A 22,723-nucleotide genomic window follows, 5' to 3' on the forward strand; every position below is an offset into this window, starting at 1 on the left:
TGAGGGAGGCTCCAGTATAGTCCCAAATAAAACAGGTCACTGCCAGTGTTCTTACTTGGCCACCATAAGTACATGGTGTTGTTGAAGACACCACACACTTTGGTTACAAGATGGAGACCAATCTTGAACTTAGCAGGAAACTCCCTGCTGGCTGTTTCATATCACTGCAAGGTCCCATGAGGGCTCCTGGCAGAGAAAAGATGTCAATGATCTAACCTACCCCTGCACTCTGGTGCAACACTGGCAGGACTGCTTATGGGCATAACCAACCTCTCCCTTGATTGAATTTGAGGCTTGCTCCATAGAGGGGTCATGCCTTGAACTATAAAAACATGGCAAATATTTATATATATATATATAGCTTGGGGAGTATAGGACAAGGCAAGTACGATTGATGTTTTGTTAATGATCATGGTTGTTAATCTGCCATCTAAATATTTACGTTTATTCTTACTAATTTATACTACTCTCAACCTTGGCGAAAGAAGCCTCCTTTGCATTTGGTAGACTCATAACTGTTCAGAAAGTAGTAAGAATAACTGTTCTTATTGTTCATGGCCAAGGGTGGGGGGCATCCCATGAGTCTCCTTTCAGTTCATGAGCATCTGCTCGCTGTTAAAGGCAGCTATATTGTTTGATCAGAGTGAATACTTAGCCATTTTTTTTTTTTTTAGTACTTCAAAATGAATTTCTGTATGCCCTTGGGGGTGGGTGTTTTTGTAGTTTTATTTATTGAGACAGGGTTTCTCTTTGTAGACAAGGCTGGCCTCAACCTCACAGAGATCAGTTTGCCTTTGCTTCCAGAGTCCTTGGATTAAAGACATGCACCATAACCTTAGCCTTTGGGGTTTTGTAAGCTATATATAAGCATGCCCATGTTATCACATTCACAGCCTCTCTCTTTACAGTTTCTCGCCTTCTTGCTATTAGTAAGTGTAACAGGGTTCCAACCTTAGTAGGCCCCTAGACCTTAACACAACTGACTCCATCTTGGAAGAGCCATTAAGGATGTAAAACTCAGCACATAGACACCACAACCTGCCAAAACTAAAGTCCTGATATTACTGCAAAAGTCTCAAAATTATACTAATCTTGCCTTTTAGCTCCTATAGCTCTGCTTCTGGCTAACTGTTCTTGTTAAATGAAGTGTGTCAACCCAGAACATGGTTTTTGTGCTTAAAAGGCTAGGTGCTACACTGGGATCTCCAACACCCAATGTAGTCACTGGTAGACTTTCTATTGGCTTAAACTTTCTATTGGCTGAGTGGTCTCCTCTAGAAAACACCAGTAAGGTTTGACTCCAATAGCAAGATTTTGAAAGTCAACAAAAGTTGAGATTTTATGAGAGCATTTTCTTGTGTTTTCTTTCATGGTGAATTTGCTTTTATGTGGGCAATTTCAGAGCTAGAGAAAGGATTTATCAAATTGAACTTCACACATGGGGATTGCATATGGTTTCTCAGAACTATGAATTTTTTCAATGTACAACAAATTTAAAGGGCTTCATCACATTTTTTAGGTTACTACATTTTGTCCTCATTACGTTTTTTGTTGTTGTTGTTTAGACAGTGTTTATGTAGTCCTGGCTGTCTAGAAACTCACTCTGTAGACCAGGATGGCCTGACTCACAGAGATCTTCCTGAGTTTGCCTCCTGAGTACTGGGATTAAAGGTTCTCACTACCACACCCACCATTGTTATGAATTTTTAGATGTTGATTACAGCTTTTCTGAGGGCTGGAGATATGGCTTAGTTAGGTGCACTGGCTACTCTTCTAGAAGACTGGGTTCAATTCCAAACATACATACCAGATCATAATTTTTTGTTAATCCAGCTTTAGGGGATCTGATGACCTCTTCTGGCCTCTCCAGGTACCAGGAATACATGTAGTGCACAGAAATACTTACATACACAAATGTAACCATACACAAAAACAAAACAAACAAAAAACCTTTTCCTGCAGAATTTTATTTTCTTATAAACCCTGTGAAATTTTTTAAGATTTATACCTTCATTAAAGACATTCACAAGTTTTGCATTTTCTTGTTTCTATTATTGTGATTTCTAAGTAGACAATTCCAGATAAAGCTATGTCACATTATTTGCAATGTTTTTATTTTTCCTCCAGTTTTAATTTTCTGATGTTTTCTAAGTTTCAAAATCTGAATAAAGGACAGATCACATTATTTGCACTTGTAAGTTCTCTATCCAGTATGAATTTTCTGATGTATTCTAAGATGTGAGTTACGGGGAAAGGATTTGTCACATTCTATACATTTGTAAGGTCTCTCTCCAGTATGAATTTTCTGATGTTGTCTAAGAGTAGAACACTCAGTAAAAGATTTGTCACATTCTCTACATGTGTAAGGTCTCTCTCCAGTATGAATTCTCTGATGTGTTCTAAGATGCGAGTCCTGGGTAAAGGACTTGTCACATTGCATACATTTGTAAGGTTTCTCTCCAGTATGCATTTTCTGATGGCGTTTAAGTGCTGACAACTGAAGAAACGACTTTCCACATTCTCTGCATCTGTAAGGTCTCTCTCCAGTATGAATTCTCTGATGTATTCTAAGATATGAGTCTTGGGTAAAGGACTTGTCACACTCCATACATTTGTAAAGTTTCTCTCCAGTATGAATTTTCTGATGCGTTCTAAGATTTGAGGTCACAGAAAAGGATTTGTCACATATCTCACATTTATAAGGTTTCTCCCCAGTATGGATTTTATGATGCCTTCGAAGAGTTGAGTTCAATGTAAAGGATTTATCACATACCTCACATTTGTAAGGCTTCTCACCAGTATGGATTCTGTAATGCCTTTTAAGATGTGATAAGTCAAGAAAGGATTTACCACATTCTTTGCATTCATACAATTCCTCTAGAGAATGAGTTTTCTGATGTCTTCTAAATGATGAATAGTGAGTAAAAGAACTGTCACACTCATTGCATTTGTAAGGCTTCTCTCCAGTATGGAGTCTGAAATGTCTTCTTAAGTGTGAAAGCCAATGAAAGACTTTGCCACATTCTTGACACCTATAATGTTTCTCAGCAGTATGGATTTTCTGATGTCTCCTGAAGTTAGAATAGTGAGAAAAGGATTTGTCACAGTCCTTACATTTGTAAGGCTTCTCTCCTGTATGCATGTTCTGATGGCTTTTAAGTGCTGAGGACTGATGAAAGGACTTTCCACATTCTCTACATTGGTAAGGTTTCTCCCCAGTATGAAGTCTCTGATGTGTTTTCAGACTGGAAGACTGTGTAAAGGATTTGTTACAAACGGTGCACTTGTAGGGTTTCTTTCCAGTATGAATTCTCTGGTGCTTTGTAAGAGTTGACTTCACAGTAAAGCATTTGTCACATTCTTTACATTTGTAAGGTTTCTCTCCAGTATGAATTCTTTGATGTACAGTGAGGCTTAAGGCAGTACTGAAGTATTTCCCACATTTCCCACATTGGTGTGGTTTCTCTCCAACATAGAATTTTTGTTGCAAACAACTGTATGTAGAGTCAAAATAGTCATTATATTCTCCCTGCCTGTGCTCTTTCTTTGCAGTGTACAGTCTCTGATCTTCAGTAAGGTTGGAACACAAATTTAAAGACTTCTCATGGTCTTTAGATTTGTAAGATTCTTCTTCAGTGTGCATGCTTTCATGTCTATCTGGGTTTGTTAAGTCAATGGAGGAATCCCTGTGGTTACTGCATCTGTAGTTATTAGAGTTTTCTGTAGTTTCACTTGTTTTATGAAGTGCACATGTGGAGCAGTCATGAAGCACTTTGCCAAACTCATTACACTGACAAGACTCCTTTTCATTATTCACATGTTGATGGACAGTATCATATATGCAGTAGTTCTCTGAAAATGAATACAGATCAGGTTAATAGGGCTTGTTCTAAGATTAAACATTTGCTAAATGACTGTCTCCCTAAATTCCCTCTTAAAGTAAGTCAACCAGCAATTATTTAGAATATACGTCCTAGTAGTTCACATTTTTTTGTCACTGTAATTTATGGACTCTCAGAAACAACAACAACAACAACAACAGTGATAGCTTTCAAGGAAGTTGAAGCCAATAATAGAGGAATCAGTAATTAGTTTGGGGATGGAGGTTGCTGACTGTTTAAATGTAGAGTATATGTTCCTACTTTCAAATATTTTTTCTCAAATATTGATGAAGAGTTTAATCCAATCCTAGGTTCACAGTGTTTACTTACTAATGTACAGCAATGAAGATTATAGTTCAGAATATCCAATTCCTTTTAAGATTAAAGGCTTATTGAAAGGCATCAAAGGGTTTATATTTTTTTTCCTAAAAAACACATTAGATTTTTCAAAAGTAAAAGATACAAAGCAAGTATTTTGCCAGACATCAGAGGCTCTAAATCAACAGTTCTCAACCTGTGGGTCATGACTATCTGAAAATACATTATTTTCAATGGTCTTAGGAACTGAGGCACTGCTTAGTAACAAAGTTACAGTCAAGAATTAGCAACAATAATAATTTTATGGTTGGGGGTCACCAAAACATAAGGAACTCTATTAAAGGGTTGTAACATCACCAAGGTAGAGAACCACTGCTCTAGACCATTTGAAGCAGGGCTATCATGGGGAGCTAGTGCTTATTTCTATCTACCATCAACATACATGCAGGGAAGGCAATTACAGAATAATCCTACTTCATTTACTCCTGTTAGAGTTTTGTAAAATAATTCCAATCTGATATCAGCATAGTCAAATACAATTGCATTTTGTACTAGTATTGTTACCACAATTCAGATGCAATAAGAAACATCTTCCAACAATTCTAAAAGGAAGGAGGCATCCCTAAGCCAGGAAGGTCACTATATAGTTCAATTATCAGAAATCCTTTCAAGTGGAATTAAGTATAGCAAAAGCATTCTCAGCTCTGTCTTACTGTTTCACTTGAAGATATCACTGTTGTTCCATGGGTACTCTCTCCTCTCCACATCCTAGAACAATCTCATTTGCCCCAAATAGCTGACCAGGCCTACCTTGAATAAAATAATCCATGTGTTCTGTGAGGCTGCCCATGATGCATGCTAGAATTTTTAGAAAGAATACAAACGTCTAACACAGCACTGTGCTTAGTACATGAAGAGATCACAAAGGAGAGGAATCTAGGAATAATTTCCTATTGTTATTTCCTGTCAGAATCTTCAGCATATTTTGGGAGAATTTTCAGTTTGCATTTCTGGAATTTTTTTACAACTAAAATGATGTCAAGTACAATGATAGACATGGAGCTTTAAGATATGGGTAGAAATATTATATGCTACTGAGTTTCTGAATACATTATGGACCCTAAATGAAGGGTACATGACACCTGTAAAATGGAGAATAGATAGAAAAAAACAAATACCAAGAAAAATTTCTTTTGTACTACCAAGCATTCCCTAGTCTGCTGTTTCCAAGACAGCCTAACAGAGTTCATAACCTATAAAACCAGTACATAGAAAGCCTGAGTTAGGAATTCTACAAGCAAAGTGTACTCACCCACATAGACCAGGTTGCTGTAATTTTCCAACATCACATCTATGTACAAAGTTCTCTGAGCAGAGTCCAGGCATTCCCACTCCTCCTGGGAGAAGTCCACAGCTATATCCCAGAAGGTCAACAGACCCTGAAACACAAAGTATAATTTGTGTTTTTACCAGACAGAGTGCTTTCCTGGATATAAGGAGACTTATGGAAATTAGGGATGTAGATGAGTGAAGACAATTACTCAAAAAGATGATTTCTAATACAGTCACATTCTGTAATGGGTTTTCTAACTGTGAAAACAAGATGACACACTATCTCACAAGCAATATACACAAAACAACACATTTAAAGTCTGGACATGGATAATTTTCTTTCTTTCTTTCTTTCTTTCTTTCTTTCTTTCTTTCTTTCTTTCTTTCTTTCTTTCTTCCGTTCTCTCTCTCTTTCTTTCTTTCTTTCTTTCTTTTTTTTTTTTTTTTTGAGACAGGGTTTCTCTGTGTAGCTTTGCGCCTTTCCTGGAACTCACTCTGTAGCCCAGGCTGGCCTTGAACTCACAGAGATCTGCCTGCCTCTGCCTCCCGAGTGCTGGGATTAAAGGCATGCACCACCACTGCCTGGGGATATCTTTCTTGTATAGATGCTGTGTTATGTCGCACAAGATCAAAGCGGCCATGTCTCATACGGAAAATTTTTGTGAGGAGGTCTAAATGCTGTACCTGAAGTTCATGCTAAAATATTGACAGTGAATCATCCTGTCTATTCTTGGGCCTTACATGATTATATTTTAACATGCTCAATTCATAGGTATAGACTCTAGGTCCTATACCACACCATTAAAGGGCAAAAGGGTAGATAGGGAAGGCAGAATTTATGATTAACTAGATAGTCAGAGTTTGGGTTTTTCCCCCCCTCACAGTAAAAAGGAACACAGCAACACTGCATACTGTGAATTTTAATCTTAACATAAAGTCAAGTACTATATGTAATTAATTTTATGAGAATATTCAGCCACTACTAAGCAGACAGAAAAAAAATCAGCACTAGCCATATTTGATATAATCCAAAATTTTAAAAAAATATTCAGAAGCTGACTTAGATAAATAACAATTTCAGAAGTTTTGAAGATTTCACTTGCAAAGAGTTATAAAAAACTGATGGAAGTCCAAAAACACATCAAATAATGTTTAAGTTACAGCTCAGCATGTATACATTGGTGTAGTTACTATGGATGTATTCAGAAGTGACATATATTTCCTGTCAGTAAATGAATATATTAAATTCTCTGAGAATTATAGTCACTTTGCAGATACAATATAGCTGAAAGAAAGGCTTAATTGAAAATTTGCACTACCATGTCTGAATTTTATAGTTTTCAATGTGTTCTTTTTTGTACCTATGCTGTATTGTCTAACAGTATTTTAGGTTAATAGTGTTTATGACTCTTCTATTTCTCTGAAAAAACAAAGATGAGGTGACATACTCTGTCTGAACCATGAGTGAGGGCTAGAAATACAAACCTGTGGGTCAGAACCCATCTCCTAAATCTCCACTTTAAAACACAGCAGCTCCAGGGTAGGAGAGTAGAGCCATGGCTCTCAAAGGAACTGACTAGAGAAAAGCAATCATGGGAAATGTTCTTTCTGCATCAAATGTGATGGTTTATGCACATCAATCAATGTTCTCAAGACATTATTTCTCATGTATTCCACATAATGCTACATAACATGTCCCAGCCATAAAGGGCTGAGATAAGAATAGCTGGTAGGGCTCTTGGGTATTTCCCTCTGGAGAAGATATGTTCTAGACCTCCCTTTCCTGAGAAGTAGTAGACTTGGGGAAGCAAGTCCACAAGGATGTAAAGGTCTGGGGTAGAAACTAGTATGACTAGGTTGATGCATGATTTCAACCCTGTTGAACATGCAAACCAGAACTCATGGGAAGGGACCATGAAGTTAAACATATATCCTGCATCTGAACTAGAAACTGGGATGCGGGGCTGGGACAGATGGCTATGCCTAACATAGTATGGGGGCCTAGGCTTAATGCAAAGCTAGCAGTCAGCAGTAGCATTAGGGTTAGTTCCACTTAGGAACTTGAAGGTTCTGTCAAGAATCTCAAGCTATACTTTCTTTAGGGGACATCTTAACTGGTAGGTTGGCATAGTGGGAGGTGGCCAGTCCTCTGCTGGGTGAGGACACCCAAGATGGATTATTGGGCTGATAACCTTACTGGTGCCCATTGACAATTTTGGTTGCTTGGGCTGAGAGCACTGAAGAGTAAACTCAGTGTCAGCATCTGGTCCTAAAACAAATAGCCAGAGGTACCATGTTTACTCTGACTCCTATCTTTGGTCAACAATAACAGTCAAGATACTCTTTCCTGAAGATGACAGTATGCATAATTGTAAGTAATAGTCTTCATCTTTGGGTTTAACCCAGGAAGCCAATGTCTCATATCACCATCCTCACACAATCTCATATCCGTCCACCTCACAAGGGGGTGTTCTATCTGAGGAGCAAGGGTAAACTAGCATACCTCTTTAATTTTTCACAATTAGCCAAGTGTTGCAACCTTCTGGTGTGTGCATAATCTTCTACTAGGTCACAGAGATTTATAGTCAGAGACAGAGTCAGTTAAGGGGAGGTGGCACTGGCTAAAATCTTGCCATCAGATATTAGGTTGAGTCTCCAGTCACAATACATAGGCATATGAGCACCTAAGTGGGGGAAAAACATCAGCAGGAGAAAGACAAGCATTATGGGTCTTTTCCCTGCCTAGTTAATTGTACCTTGGTAGGTCCCAGGGGCCTTACCACCCATTCCTTGGGCACATGTTCAGGTTTTGTCAGCTGTAGATGATTTTGCTGAATCCAGTAAGGCTTGTCAGCTACTTTAACAGCAGTCAGTGTGGCCAAGATCACCTGGACCAGTCCAGTATACCTTCCTCCTAGCTGCTGGGCCATACATTTCTTGACCCAAACCCAGTCAATAGGTTGTATCTCTGGCTCATCTGGTGGGTGTCCCTCCTGGCAGGGTAGCTGATCCTCTTTGACAGTCTCACTGATGTTGGGCAAGACTGCCTGGAGTGCCTGCAAGGATTTAAGAAGTTCTTGGTTAGTGACTCTGGGGGAAGACTTACCCAGGTATCACCTGTCTCCACAATCAATTTGGTAAGAATGTCTTTTAAGGTTTCATTCATCCTCTCTACCTATCCTGAACTTTGAGGGTGATACAGATAATGAAGTTTCCAATAAACTTAAGTTAAACCTCAGTAATGTTGGCATCAGGCAATCCATCCTGTCCCAGAACATATTTGTGAGCCTCAATCTGGATCCAGCCTGCCTCCTCTGAAATAAAAAGGACCTGCAAGAGCTGTTGGCAATCTTCCCAGGTGGGTTTGTAGGTAGTAAAGATTGTACTTATAAGAGAGGGTCCTCAGAGAAAGGGTTCTGTGGTTTTCAATTATAAAGGTAGGTGGTAGAAAAGGGAACGTAAACCTTTGAGATTTATGGGGTGCTTCCTCTTCAGTAGCCCAGGGCGATGAAGCTGGCATTGCCTCTTCCAAGGGGAGGAGGGAAAGGAGAGTAAGGAAACTCTGAGGGCAGTAACAGCAACCAGACTGGGAGGAAAGTTGAGATGGAGGAGCCCCAGACAACAAAAGTGCAAGGTCCCCTTGAAGTTGGGAAGAATAAAGGGGAGGAATAAAAACATTTTCATCTTCCTCAATCCTCTTGAGGATGGGTGGTCAGGGCCCTGATTTATGGGGAGAATAGAATATGAGGTTTGGCACTTTTTTCAGCCATGAAAGGAGAGTTTCTAAGAGATCAGCCCAGTTACAAAATAAGGTATCTGATCAGGAGGACTCTTTAAGTAATAGGCACTGAGTTTATAACCCAGAGTCAAATCAATGGATCCTTGTGGAGGCCAATTTATACCCAAACTAGGCCATTCCACTTCAGAGTGTTCGTAAGTGCGGCCCTTTTGGATGAAAACCAAAATTCTTGGTTCTGGCCCTAAAGGTAGAAAAATTTACTAACACATATTCTAATAGAATTAGACAAGAGCTCTGCTTCTGTCCCATATTTGAGATAGAGAAACAACACCAAAACCAAAGTGAAACTGCAAAGGACAGTTAAAAGGCAGATGAGCTCACAAAAGACAACAGACCAAGGGTTACTTGGATATCTCTGAGGAACCCTGACCAGGCAGAGTATAGCCACACCCAGCCAGCTTCTCAGATCCTGATAGTGTACCCCAGAATCTGAAACTAATGCCTTTTAGGGGTTTGGAGGACCAGGGCAGAGGAATCTCTCCACAGAGCTCTCCCTGACCAACTGGCCTCCAGAAAGTAAAAAGGCCCTAGAGCCATGTACATTTTTCTCAAGGTGTAGGGATCTCTCGGTGGGACCTCCAAAAGTAATGGGCTAAATCCAGAACACAAACACTATAAAAGAATGAGCACCAGATGGTAAAGCCTAAAGAGTTTATTGTCTGGTGGCACTTCTACTTGGGAAAGAAATGCATGCCATTTGCAGAAAACATCAGTCTTTTATATAAACATTGTTGCTGGGTAAGAAAGAGCAGGCAAGCAAATTACAAGGGCCAAAGACAAGCAGTTAGCTTGAGCTATACCACATTTTTTAAAATTTGAAATAACAGACATGGCTGAAGCTGTAACCCAGTCTGAGCAACTTCCTATGTTATCGCCTTCCTGTGTGAGCCAGTCTGAAGGACTTTAGATGCTATCTTTTCCCTATTATAGCACTTTCTTTACAACACACTGAACCTAGGTAAAGAACAATGTAAACCTTGGGTTGATTTCCTTTCTTTTAGAGAAGACAGTTTTCTCCTAAGTCACATCAAAAGGAAACCTTATTCATTGTTGGTGTGTGGGGGTGGTGGTGGTGCAAATTAACACACCCAAATGGGAATCAGTCTGATGATTGTTAAAAAATTAAAGACAGAACTAAAGTAAGACCAACCTCTGACTCCTGGGCATATACCCAGAAAACACCGCACCCCACTATAGAGATATTTACACCCCATGGTTAAATGCTGCTGTATTCACATTAGCAAAGAATTAGAATCAACCTAATTGCCTATCCCTAATGAATAGACAAATAAAATACTATTTTTCAAATGGAATACTAGTGAGCTGAAGAGAAAAGTGTAATAAAAATTTGCAGGAAAATAGATGGACTCATAATATGTATAATTTTGAGTAAAGTCATACAATATCAGGGAAAAGATACCACATTTTTCCTCATATGGAGAATTTAGCATTAATATATGTTTATGGAAACAACGTAAATGTGGGCACAGCAGAATTTGGAGAAAAGAGAACAAGAAGGTTTAAGTATCAGGGATTGGAGGTAGGATGGAATGCAGGTAATGAACACCATTTATGAAAAAGGATATAAAGCTAATTGCTTTTCTAGCTCTAATTATATCACATGATTTTTGGTTCTTGAGGGAAAATAAGTACATCAAAATATACTGGATACTGAAACTATAAAATCAAATATGAGGCTCCAGAGCTTGTTCCCAATGACTCCTCTAATTGTAGAAAAGTATTTTGAGTTGTACAGTCATTGGGTCTGGTTAATTTCAGCATGTGATTTTTGCTTGTTTGTTAGCAACATTTTTCATAATAAAGTTAAAAAAATAATTAGAAGCAGAAATTTAAAGGCTTCCAATGTTTCAAACTATAACATTTCTACAAAAAAGGGGGGACATGACCACTGACCTGGGACAGATTAACTGCAGAATCAGCCATTATTTCTGTTTCTTTCTCTTTCAGGAACAATGAATAGATGGCTTGCTGACCTTTCATATTAAGGAGTCAAAAAAAATGCAAAAATTAATACTGAAAGTAGTTAGAGAACAATATTAAGCCACATAAAAAGACCAAATAGAATACGACCAGGTGTCCAGACAATGATCCCAAATCCAGGAGAGCATGGAACAACATTTAAGCTTGAAGAGAAAATCACAGTAAACAATATTGTTGCACAAAGAAAAAAATTCTACCTTAAAATTAATGGAGACATGAGTGCATTTGAAGAAAGTAATGAATTAACACAGTTCATTTCACTAAAGTAGCACTACAGATAATAAATTAGAGGCAAAACATACACAAGAGAATCAGAGGAATTATCCATGAGAATATTGGAAATAATAAATCTCATGTGAAGAGTAGATAAATACAGGAGAAATGGGTAGTAATCATCCATGGGCAAGACAGCAAAGCACTAATTCTCAGACAAAAGAAAGAAAATTACTCCCAATATAATCCAATCAGTAACAACATAAAAAACAAAACCATCAGGAATAAAAACCCTAAGAAGAAGAAGAACAACAAAAAAATCTAATGATTCTGGAAACCAATATGGAGAATCCTGAAAAAGTTAAAGAAACCTAGCACACGGACCAGCTGTACCACTTCTTGGTATATGCTCAAAGGACTTGACATCCTACTCCACAGAAACTTGTTCACTCATTTTCATTGTGCTCTAGTCACAATAGCTATAAAAGGGAGACAACCTAAATGTCCTTCAACCGACAAGTGGATAATGGAAATGTGGTACATATGACCTATATATTATTATTCAGGGATAAAGAAAATTGAAATCATGAGCTCTGCCAGTAAATGGATAGACCTAGAAAAGGTTATATTGAATGGAGTAACCCTGACTAAGACAGACAGACACAGCATGTTCTCTCTCATAGGGAGTTCCTAGCTCCAAATCTTCAGATGTGAGTACACAACCTGGAGTGACTGGAGTAACCAGAGGTAAAAGGTGAATTCCTAATGTTGTAGAAGCCATACACTTCACACATAGAACCCAGAAGATGCAAGATGGATATGACCTTAAAGCCTCCTCCTTGGGGACTAGCTTTCATGTACTAGTAGGCAACATGCAAAATTCCAAAGCAGGTCCTATCCAGCTATGACATCTTATGAACCACAAGGATAATCTGCACTGCATGATAGCCCTAAGGGTACAAAGGTAACCTTTAGTGGTAACCACAGTTTCTAATTGGATTAAGACCCTCTCAACAAGAGGGAAAACATGCCTGGTACTGTAAATCTAGCCTGTTTCCCCAGGGTTAATGAAGTCAAGGATCCTGGAACAGGATCCTACAATCATTACTTTACTAAATCAGCATAATCCCTAACTGCAATCTAAATATTTATCCTTATTCCCACAGAAAAATGTAGTTCTCACCCCTTATCAATAAAAATAATTTATAGAGTTGGGGATTTAGCTCAGTGGTAGAGCGCTTGCCTAGCAAGCACAAGGCTCTAGGTTCAATCCTCAGCTCAAAAAAAAAAAAAAAAAAAAAAATGTATGCAATACATGAAGATTGTTACAGAAAACAACAATCAGTCAGAATGTAGAGCTGTGATGCTCAGTCCCCACTGACACATAAGCAATACAACTCCTTTACCTCAGGCTCAGGGGTCACTAGGAAAGAGGGACAGAAATACTGTAAGAGCTAGAGGAACTGGACATTTACTGTGAGATTGCATCCCCTAGAAATGTCAGAGAAGCTACATGCATGAAATCATACAAACATGCTGATTAAACATGAACATAACAAGAACACCACCAAGAGACTTGCTAACATGAAAGGAGGAAAGCTGACTAGGCCTCACCCCTAGTAAAACACTAAGGTATTCTGAGAGCTGGAAAAATTCCTCAGGGAAGAAGGCACCATATGGTTACCCAATACCAAATGTTCATCCCTGAAAACATAAAGACTGAGTAGGTTGTATTTTTATGTTTAGCATACACACAAACATACAAAACAATGGAATAAATAGTTATTAATAAATAATAAATGAACATGAAATTCTAAAGTCTTATTAAATAAGAAACACAAAGCCAAATACAGAGTTAAAAGTCCCAAGAGATCAGAACACTTAGCTTTTAGCTTACCAGTCGCTGCAGTCCTTCAGCTGAGAGAGACTTCCTGTATGACCTGTCTTTTTATTGCCTTTCTGTTCTACCTTCTCATTGGCTCTAAACCCAACCACATGATTTCCTCGTCACTGCCTGTTTATACAGACCTCCAAGTCTCTATGGTTCGTACTGGGATTAAAGGTTAGGGCCGCTTGGCTGTGTACTTGACTATGCAGAGACTCTGCCTGCCTGGGGATCAGAGCTCAAAGCAAGCCATTTAGCAGAAGTCTGGCAGTAGTGGCACACACCCTTAATCTGATCACATGACAGGCAGATTTTATTAACACTCAAATAAAATCACATTTCAGGCAGAGCGCCAGGCTCCTGTGAGGAGAATTGTGGGGTCGCTGAGGTGTGGAGAGCTCTCAGCGTGGGTTCCTGGCCGTAGTGGACGCCAAGCCAGCAAGACACTGAGGAACGCCGGAATTCAGTTAAAATGATGGCAGCTTTTATTCCAAGGAAGAGGAAAAGACATACTCTGAATGCTGATAATTGCAATAGCCTATTAACAGATTTCATCAAAACAAAGTAAGCTTTTCTGAATTTTCTGAAAATCTGTTTCTGTCACCTAAAAAAACCAAACTTGTCAAAGCAGTGACCAAAAGGAAGAAAAGTCATGCTCCTACCAAGGCCATTTCACTTCAAGTCCTCTCAAAACAACGGAAAATAATAGGCTGTCATTTGCAAACTACAGTTCACTATTTAAATCTGCTGTGTCTACTGTATCTTTCTACAATAAAAATAAGCAATACCTCAATCCACTTGAGAGGAAGTTGATAAGAGAGTGTAGATCTATTTGTCTAGCAACTAAAAATGAAGACAAATCTTTTTCCAGTGTGACAGAAAAAATGCAGAGAAAACCCATCTGTACCAAGAAGAACAAAAAAACACAGAAGAGTTTAACTGCTAATTATCAACCAAATTATAAGCACATCAAGTCTCTTTCAAGAAACCCTAAAAACTCCAAGCCAAATTAAATGATCTTTAATAAGCCAGTTGTGGATAAAGAGAATAGTTGTTATCCAGCAGAAAACCATCCAAATACTCCACCTCGGGTTCTAAGCCAGAAAATAAAACCACAAGTTACACGCCAGGGTGGAGCAGTATTTTTGTTAGAAAAAGAAACTCTATTAAAAAATCATCCCTAAAAGATACGCCATTACCAATACACTTACAGAAAAATGGACCAGAGGTGACTGAAGATTTTGTCTCCGAGGCAAAGCAAGTGCCAAAGTCCTGGTTAGTGAAAGAAAAATGGAATATTGACCTACTGGATGCAAGAAGTAAAAATGAGAAACTAAAAAAAAATCCTCAGGTGCTGTAGTTTCTTCAGAAGAATGTAAACTTGATGAACGTAATTTTTCTTCAGAGAATTCACTTGGTGAGAACAAGACAATTTCTCCTGAGTCTGTTGTCTTTCCCATCTTCAGTGTTTCTTTAGTGAGTACAAAAAGGTCTCCACCTGAAGAGCAGTCTTCCTTGGGATCCACTAACTTCTTGCATGTACTAACTTCTTGCAGCAGACAATTGTGCAGGAAAATCTGAATTCCACAGATACAAATAAAGGAGGAAAAGACCTGCTCATCATTGATGCAGGTCAGAAACATTTTGGGACGACTATGTTTAAGTCTTGTGGTATGATCTACACTGCTTCCAACCCTGGAGATGAAATGCAACACCTGCAGCATCACCACAGGTTTCTGAAGGGAATTAAATATGTGGGCTGGAAAAGAGAACGGGTAGTAGCAGAGTCTTGGGATGGGAAGATTGTGCTGGTCCTGCCACAGGATCCAAGTTATGTCATCAAAAAGACAGAAGATGTCCAAGAACTTGTGGATCTGGAATTGGGCTTCCATCAGGTTGTTCCCAAGTGTCCAAAGACAAAATTCCCTCTTTATTGATGAAAAGAGAGTAGTTGGATGTTTAATAGCAGGCCTTCCGTGTCCTGTCAGAACCAAGTGCCACTAAAGAATGTTCTTGAGCTTAGAGGTGTTCAGATGTACCAGACCCTGCAGTCTGTAGGATAAGTAAATCTGGGTCTACAGACTGAAAAGAAGAAAACACACTGCAAGACAACTGGTAGACACTGTCAGGAATTGCTTCATGTGTGCCTGTTTTCTCAGCACTAATGAAATTGCATTTTCTGACCCAACACCAGATGACAAATTATTTGCAACCAAGTACTGCAACACCCCTAATTTCCTTGTATATAATTTTCATAGCTAAAGCCATTTGCAAAACTGGTACAGTATGGAGTTCAGCTAGATAACTAATTAGTATCAAATGAAAAATTATAAGACTTGTATACATGTACATACCAATTTTATTTCTTATATGTTAGAGAGGTAATTTGTTTTGAGATTCAGAGAAAAAAAGATCTTTGGATACACTGAGTTCTTAATTTTGAAAACTTTACAGCAAGTTGGCTTCTGCAGAAAGTTAGCCACTTTATAAAGGAACACGTGAACACACTCAGACCATGATTGTCTCATGCTTTATCAGTAGAAGCAAATCTCAACACAGACAATAAGATAATTTCAGAATTCCTTATGTAGTGTTCTCACTTTATAAGCATACTGTAGCAGCTAAGTACTTAGAAAGTATTTTGAATTTCCTATGTGTAATAAGATACTAGGAACCAGCCGGGCAGTGGCGGCATATGCCTTTAATCCCAACACTCGGGAGGCAGAGCCAGGCGGATCTTTGTGAGTTTGAGGCCTGCCTGGGCTACCAAGTGAGTTCCAGGAAAGGCGCAAAGCTATATAGGGAAACCCTGTCTTGAAAAACAAACAAACAAACAAACAAACAAAAAGAGATACCAGGAATCATTATCTTATATGCATTAATGTGAAATAATTCTATCACTTAGTATTTTAATACCTTAGGATATTAATAAAAGCACACATCATAAAATTTAATTAAGACTGTAAAAAAATCAGATTTCAGCACAAATAAAATATCACCATATTTCCCCCTTCTAATAAAAAGAAAAAAGTTATAAGAAAAACTATATACAATAAGTACAATAACTATATATAATATATACAAGCAATAAATGTCTAAACAATGTCTAGTCCATTTGCATTTGACAAACTAGAGAAAATATTCCATTATCTATCCTATTTTGTTAAGTCCAAAATGTATCTGATTCACTTTCTATCCTAACTTATATTACTAACAGAGAACTATCTTACAATGTCTTTCAAATTTATACTTTATATCTCTTTAGTGAGTTTCTTTTCTGAAATTCTTAACAAGGAAAACTATAACTATCTAATCTCTAACTCTAACTCTAACTATCTAATCTTCAACTCCCTCAGAGACCCAAGAAGGAAATAATATTACTAAAAAAACAGGAAGTGCATGAAAGCGGCTTCCAAAAAATTGTGAGTTGACAGAAACAGCCAGCTGCCTGGACTGTCACCTGAGATTTTTCCACAACGTTGGGCCATCATCTTCAGGCTATAGGCTTAGCATATCTGACAGATTTATCTGTGAAGTAGGATATACACAAGGCCTACAGTTCAACCTCACATTTAGTGAGAGTAGTCCATGTACCACAACACCTGAATTCCACCAATGTCCTGCATGATTCAGGGCTTTAAATTCTGGAAATTGTTGATGTTTTCTGAATTCAGCTGTCTATTTTTCTCAGCTTGTAGGTGGCTTCATCTTGACATCCCATTCTTCTCCGCATCCCTTTCTTCTCAGCTTGTGGTTGACTTGACTTCATCTCTTTCATTAAATGCCAGCCTACCATTGAGAGGTTAGACTCCGTCAGCTTAGTTACTCTTTCAAGAATAACTGTTTCAGCTGCTGTTCCACTGCACACCAGAAGCCATTGGTCCACTGCCAATTCAGCTGTCTTCGAAGAAAGGGGAACTGTACCTTTTCTGGATTGCGAAGGCCATTTCAGGGATGGTGCCATATAGTCCTGGCCTCAGAAGATACCTGTTGTTAAAGCCACAACCACACTTGTCTTGGCAAGAATCGATAGTCCTTTGTTTTGTGTCCTGTCTGTCCATTTTGTTCTGTTTGTCAGCAGTCGATTCGAGGATACTTTGTTGGCCAGTGGCTAACTTTTGACACAGTGAAAGTTAACTCATATGCAGTGACAGAAAATCAAGGCAGAAGCTGAAGACAAGGAGTGGATACCTGTCACCAACCCTGTCTGCCTAGTTAAGGACATGAAGACCAAGTCCCTGGAGGAGATCTACCTGTTCTCCCTGCCCATTAAAGAATCTGAGATTATTGACTTTTTCCTGGGGACAACCCTAAATGATGAGGTTCTAAAGGTCATGCCAGTGCAGAAGCACATTCAGGCTAGGTAGAGGACCAAGTTCAAGGCTTTTGTCACTACTGGGGACTACAATGGTCATGTTGGTCCTGGTGTTAAGTGTTCCATGGAGGTAGCCACTGCCGTCTGAGGGGTCACCATCTTGGCCAAGTTTCCTATTATCCCTGTATGGCAAGGCTACTGGGGGAACAAGATTGGCAAGCCCCACACTGTTCCATAAAAAAGTGACAGGCAACTGTGGTTCTGTGTTGGTGCTTCTCATCCCTGTGCCCAGAGCCACAAGAATTGTCTCTGCTCCTGGGCCCAAGAAGCTTCTGATGATTGTCAGTATTGATGAATGCTGCACATAAGCCAGGGTTTTCACTGCTATCCTGGGCAACTTTGCCAAGGTCACCTTTGACACCATCTCCAAGACCTATATCTACCTTACTCTTACCATTGGAAAGAGACTGTTTTCATCAAATCTCCTTATCAAGAATTCATTGACCATCTTATGAAAACCCAGAGCAGAGTCTCTGTTCAGAAGAACCAGGCTCCATTTATGACCACCACATAAGGATTTTAATATAAGAAAAATAAAGTGAATTAAGTCTGTTAATACACACACACACACACACACACACAAATAAGCACTATTACCAAATGATAAGTTAGTCCATTGATAGAAAGTTGTGATCAACATGGGTGCATGTCACAAAACCCATAATGCAGACAGCCACAGCAGACAGAAAACAGAAGAATACATAAAACATGTGAAAACTGTCACATTGCTTCATGTTCTTTGCAAACATAAGACAACTGTCTTCTTTAAGACTCCAAGCAATTGCTATCACAATCCTATTGCACGTTTTACAGAAAGGAATCCTAAAAATACCAAGGACCAGCAAAGAGCCAGAAAATACTAAAAGGATTAGCCTAGAGGTGATCTCACGGTATATTACAATTACAGCAATGGGAACCACTTGGAATTGTCATGACCACAGACAATGGGAGATATCCATGGGAAGACAGTATCGACAGAGTTTAGCAGGCTGTAATATATACTTCTTGATTCTTATCAAAACTCTGGAGACATTAACACTAAAAGGTAGAGAATGTGCTAGAATACCAAAGCTCCATAATTCTGGTAACAATATATAAACCTATAGGTATTAATTTTCATCATTTTGTAATACATTAAAATCACAGACATGACAACCACTTGATCATAAAGACATGATCAGTGATATGAATGAATAAGGACAGCATCACTCACATGCATAGTCAAATAAAATTTTATTTGACTTTATTATCAATTATTCTGTAGAAAAATCTTCTCATGCCTACACTGGGATAATCCTGAGGAAATTTTTCTCAGTAGGAGTCTCCAGAATTATTTTTAGTGAAATAGAATGTGGCAAAACTGATTTCATGTCCCACTTATATATTCATTTGAAACCTTGCCACCCTTCACATATTCTACACCATATCTTGATCCTTAGCTACCGTCTCCTCCCTCTCCATCTCCCAGGCCTCTTTGGTCTGCCCTACTGGTAACCAGGGCTGGCTGATCAGTGAGTCTTGCATATAAGAAAGAAATACTTAAAAAAAACCTAGATTTTTAAAACTGTGTACAGTAAAGAGAAAACAAAACTCAGGATTATACAAGTGTTTCCCCAATTGTCATGCAGTGTCAGAATACTGAAAATATTTAAAAAGCATTTTCGGTTAGTATAACTGGAATCCCATTTCCAATCACAGCTCAGTCAAATCTCAGTGGTAGAAACGGAACTGAATTATTGGAATGTGTATGTTATACACTAGTGAGGTTCTGAATTTATCATTGACTCAATATGATGAAGCCTCACACCTCCCAAATGGACACACAGGAAGAACAGAGAATATTTCATGTAGATTTTCATTTTCCCTCTGAGGATTTCACTTTACTTTGTGAGATGTGAGAATCATTCACACAAAGCTCACACATTTGCGCAGAAATCTGCCAAGAAACCCTGAGGAGGAGCAAGGGAGACTGCAGACAAACTGTTCTCGCCCGCAGAAACCAGACTGCTCTAATACTGTGACATCCAGTCTCTGTACAAAGCCCTCAGGGCAGAGTCCAGGCATTGCCACTCCTCCTGGGAGAGGCCCACAGTCACACAACTGCCTATCAACAGACCACAATCTAAAAAGACAATGGTCTGAATGGTTGTGTTGATGCAAACCTGCAGACACAGAACTGGGTGGAGCTCTGTTAGTTTCAGTCCAACTGGTCTACAGTGTGAGTTCTTGCCCAGACAGAGCCACCCTGTGAGATCTCATCTCAAATGAAGGAAGCCCAATAACAAAAAATAACAATTTGGCCATATGTTCATGGGCAGAGTACTTTTCTTGAACCAAGAAGACAAAAGACTATTGCAAACATTTTTGATATAGATGAGTGATTGTAATTATTCAAAAAATGCATTCTAACAATGTCCTATACTGAAACACTTTTTTTTTTCTCTTTTGGTTTTTTCAAGACAGCATTTCTTTGTGTGGCCCTTGCTGTACTGAAAGTTTCTCAGTAGACCAGGCTGGCACTGAACTCAGTGATCCATCTGCCTCTGCCTCCGAAGTGATAGGACTAAGGACATGTGCTACCACCACCTGGCTTATAATGCTTTTCTAACTGTGAAAATAGTCTGACCTGATACCCTTAAACAGCATAAAATCATTTCCAGAACCCAGGTGCAACATTCAGAACTCGGCACAAGAAGACACATTTTGGTTTCTGTTTGTTGTTTGTGAGACAGGGTCTCGAAATATAGCTATGGATGTCCTGGAACTAACTATGTGAACCAGGCTGGCCTCAAACTTACATCTGCCTGCGTCTGGTTTCAGAGTTCTGGTATTCAAAGCCTGTGCCACTAACCCTGAAAAGGACACTTTTCAGAATGCTGTATCTACACTACAGAGTGCATTTGTCTAACACGAAAAATTAATGATGGATAAAACGTTTACTTTTAAATGTTAATGTTTACAACCATACCTGCGGAGCTCGCAAAATAATATTTTTCTCAGAATAAATCAAATCTGCACGCATTCCCTTCATGACTAATATCTAAAGCTCTCCAGGGTTGCCAATTCCCCAGGTCCTGACGCCATTCTTTTGAACAGGTGAATGATTTAACACGGAAGTTAGGGTGATGAATGTGAATTTCAAGAGCTCTTTTCTATCCATCATAGCAAAGAGAAACACGTTTGCAAATACTCTACTAGAGTAGTCTTATAAGAATATTTTGCTCCCAAAAAAAAAGAGAGGAAAAATTAAAAGAATATTTTGGCAACCAGAAAATTAATGAAAAAGAAGTAGGATTCATATGATCTAAAATTTACCGACAAGGGAAAGACATTCACAGCAGAGTTTCGGAGCCGGCTTCCTTAGGAACAGCAGAGAAACTGCTCGCACCCCGGTCCTTCCCTCCCGCGTCCCAGCCCCGCAGCTCCTCTGACCTGGGAGGTTCCAGGGCCGCCGGGCTGCGGTTCCCGCCACTGCGCTGTGACTTTCCCAGGCCGCCCGCGCGGAGACTGCGGCTCCGGGAGGTTTCAGGTCCCCGCGACACCCCGCCGTGTCCTCCGCACCCAGGTCTGCACCACCCGATTTCCCACACTGCAGGCCTGGTGCAAACGCAGAGAACCGGCACTTGTTTTGGTTCCTTCAGCCCAACTAACCCGGCCCTAGTAATGCGACCTCCCAGCTTCCGTTACGTCACTCTGTTAACTTCTCCCACTCACGTACTTCCTCTGGACCTTTCCAATGGCCAACAACCTCCTCCAAACGCTATTTCCGGTTGTGTGTCTCCGCCTCCGTGAGACCCGTCCCTCCCACTGGGTCTCAGGCTGCCTTCCACACAGCTCCAGCTGTCAGGCTGCCCTGGACCTGCTCTGCACAGCCTCCCCACATGCTTGCTGCCAGCCTGGACCAGAACTGCACCTAGGAGGTCGCTGCACCCGCATATCTGACCATCTTATTCTGAATTTTGTCCACATTGGGTTGAAATTTTTCAGTCTAACGCCTCATTTTGGGATTCCAGTGTCCTGTCCTATAGACTCAGAAAAGAGACAACAACCACGATGCTAGCTCACATACCCCAAACCCTAACATGAAATATTGCTGCCCCAAATCACCATTTCCGACACACATAATTAGGTGTCAATACCAGCTAGGCATTCCATACCTGCATTACAGAAAGAGTGCCATTCACACTTTAGTTCTCTGATTCTGCTAGATATGCTTTTCCTATAGTGAAAGCCCAGCATATACATACAAGTCTACATATCAGGTCCTGGGACATAACCCTTTCCCTACAACCAAAGCCCACATATAATACCTAATTATGTGATACATCCTGCTACATAATAACCTCTCCTACAACCATAGCCCCATATTCACACAAGTCAAGTGTTAGGTTTTTCTGTTTATCTCTTCAAACAAAATCTCCAAATGCACATATATGGTTAGGTGTCAGGTCTTACTGTGCATCCCCTTGCCTACAAATAGAGCTTATCACACAGGTATGTTTCAGGTCTTACTCAGTACAAACTTCCCTACAACACAATCTACACATAAATGCTCTCACACACACATACCTACACACAAGCACACATGCATGGAAAGTGTCAGATCCTGCAAGATACCTCTCCCCATACCAGTACAGTTACACACACACACACACACACACACACACACACACACACAGAGAGAGAGAGAGAGAGAGAGAGAGAGAGAGAGAGAGAGAGAGGTGTAGTTATATTACATATCCCCTCCCTTATAGCTGAAGCTCCACACTCAGGTCTATGTTTCAGATCCTGCTAGGCATCCTCTTCCTTAAACAGACCACACATACAGGACTAGGTGTCTGGTCCTGATAGGTACCTCCTTCCCCAATTCAAAGGCTCAATACACAAACATATATCAGTACTGCTCGGTACCCCCATCC

The 22,723-nt window shown here is 39.6% G+C and overlaps 1 protein-coding gene and 2 pseudogenes across 1 annotated transcript; 2 read left to right on the forward strand and 1 right to left on the reverse strand.

Moving 5' to 3' along the window:
- Positions 1-1,962: 1,962 nt before the first annotated feature.
- Positions 1,963-21,485, reverse strand: LOC118570367 (zinc finger protein 54-like). The gene is made up of 5 exons (XM_036168777.1): positions 21,237-21,485; positions 11,245-11,324; positions 8,288-8,587; positions 5,512-5,638; positions 1,963-3,852 (listed from the first exon to the last, which is right to left on the reverse strand). The coding sequence occupies exons 2-5, from the start codon at positions 11,272-11,274 to the stop codon at positions 2,204-2,206; spliced, it is 2,106 nt and encodes a 701-aa protein (XP_036024670.1). The 5' UTR covers positions 11,275-11,324; positions 21,237-21,485; the 3' UTR covers positions 1,963-2,203.
- On the forward strand, positions 13,786-15,722 carry LOC118570368 (annotated as a pseudogene).
- On the forward strand, positions 17,545-18,318 carry LOC118570370 (annotated as a pseudogene).
- Positions 21,486-22,723: the final 1,238 nt, after the last annotated feature.

The sequence above is a fragment of the Onychomys torridus genome, chromosome 19 (genome assembly GCF_903995425.1).
Source record: "Onychomys torridus chromosome 19, mOncTor1.1, whole genome shotgun sequence".
Classification (NCBI taxonomy): Eukaryota; Metazoa; Chordata; class Mammalia; order Rodentia; family Cricetidae; genus Onychomys; species Onychomys torridus.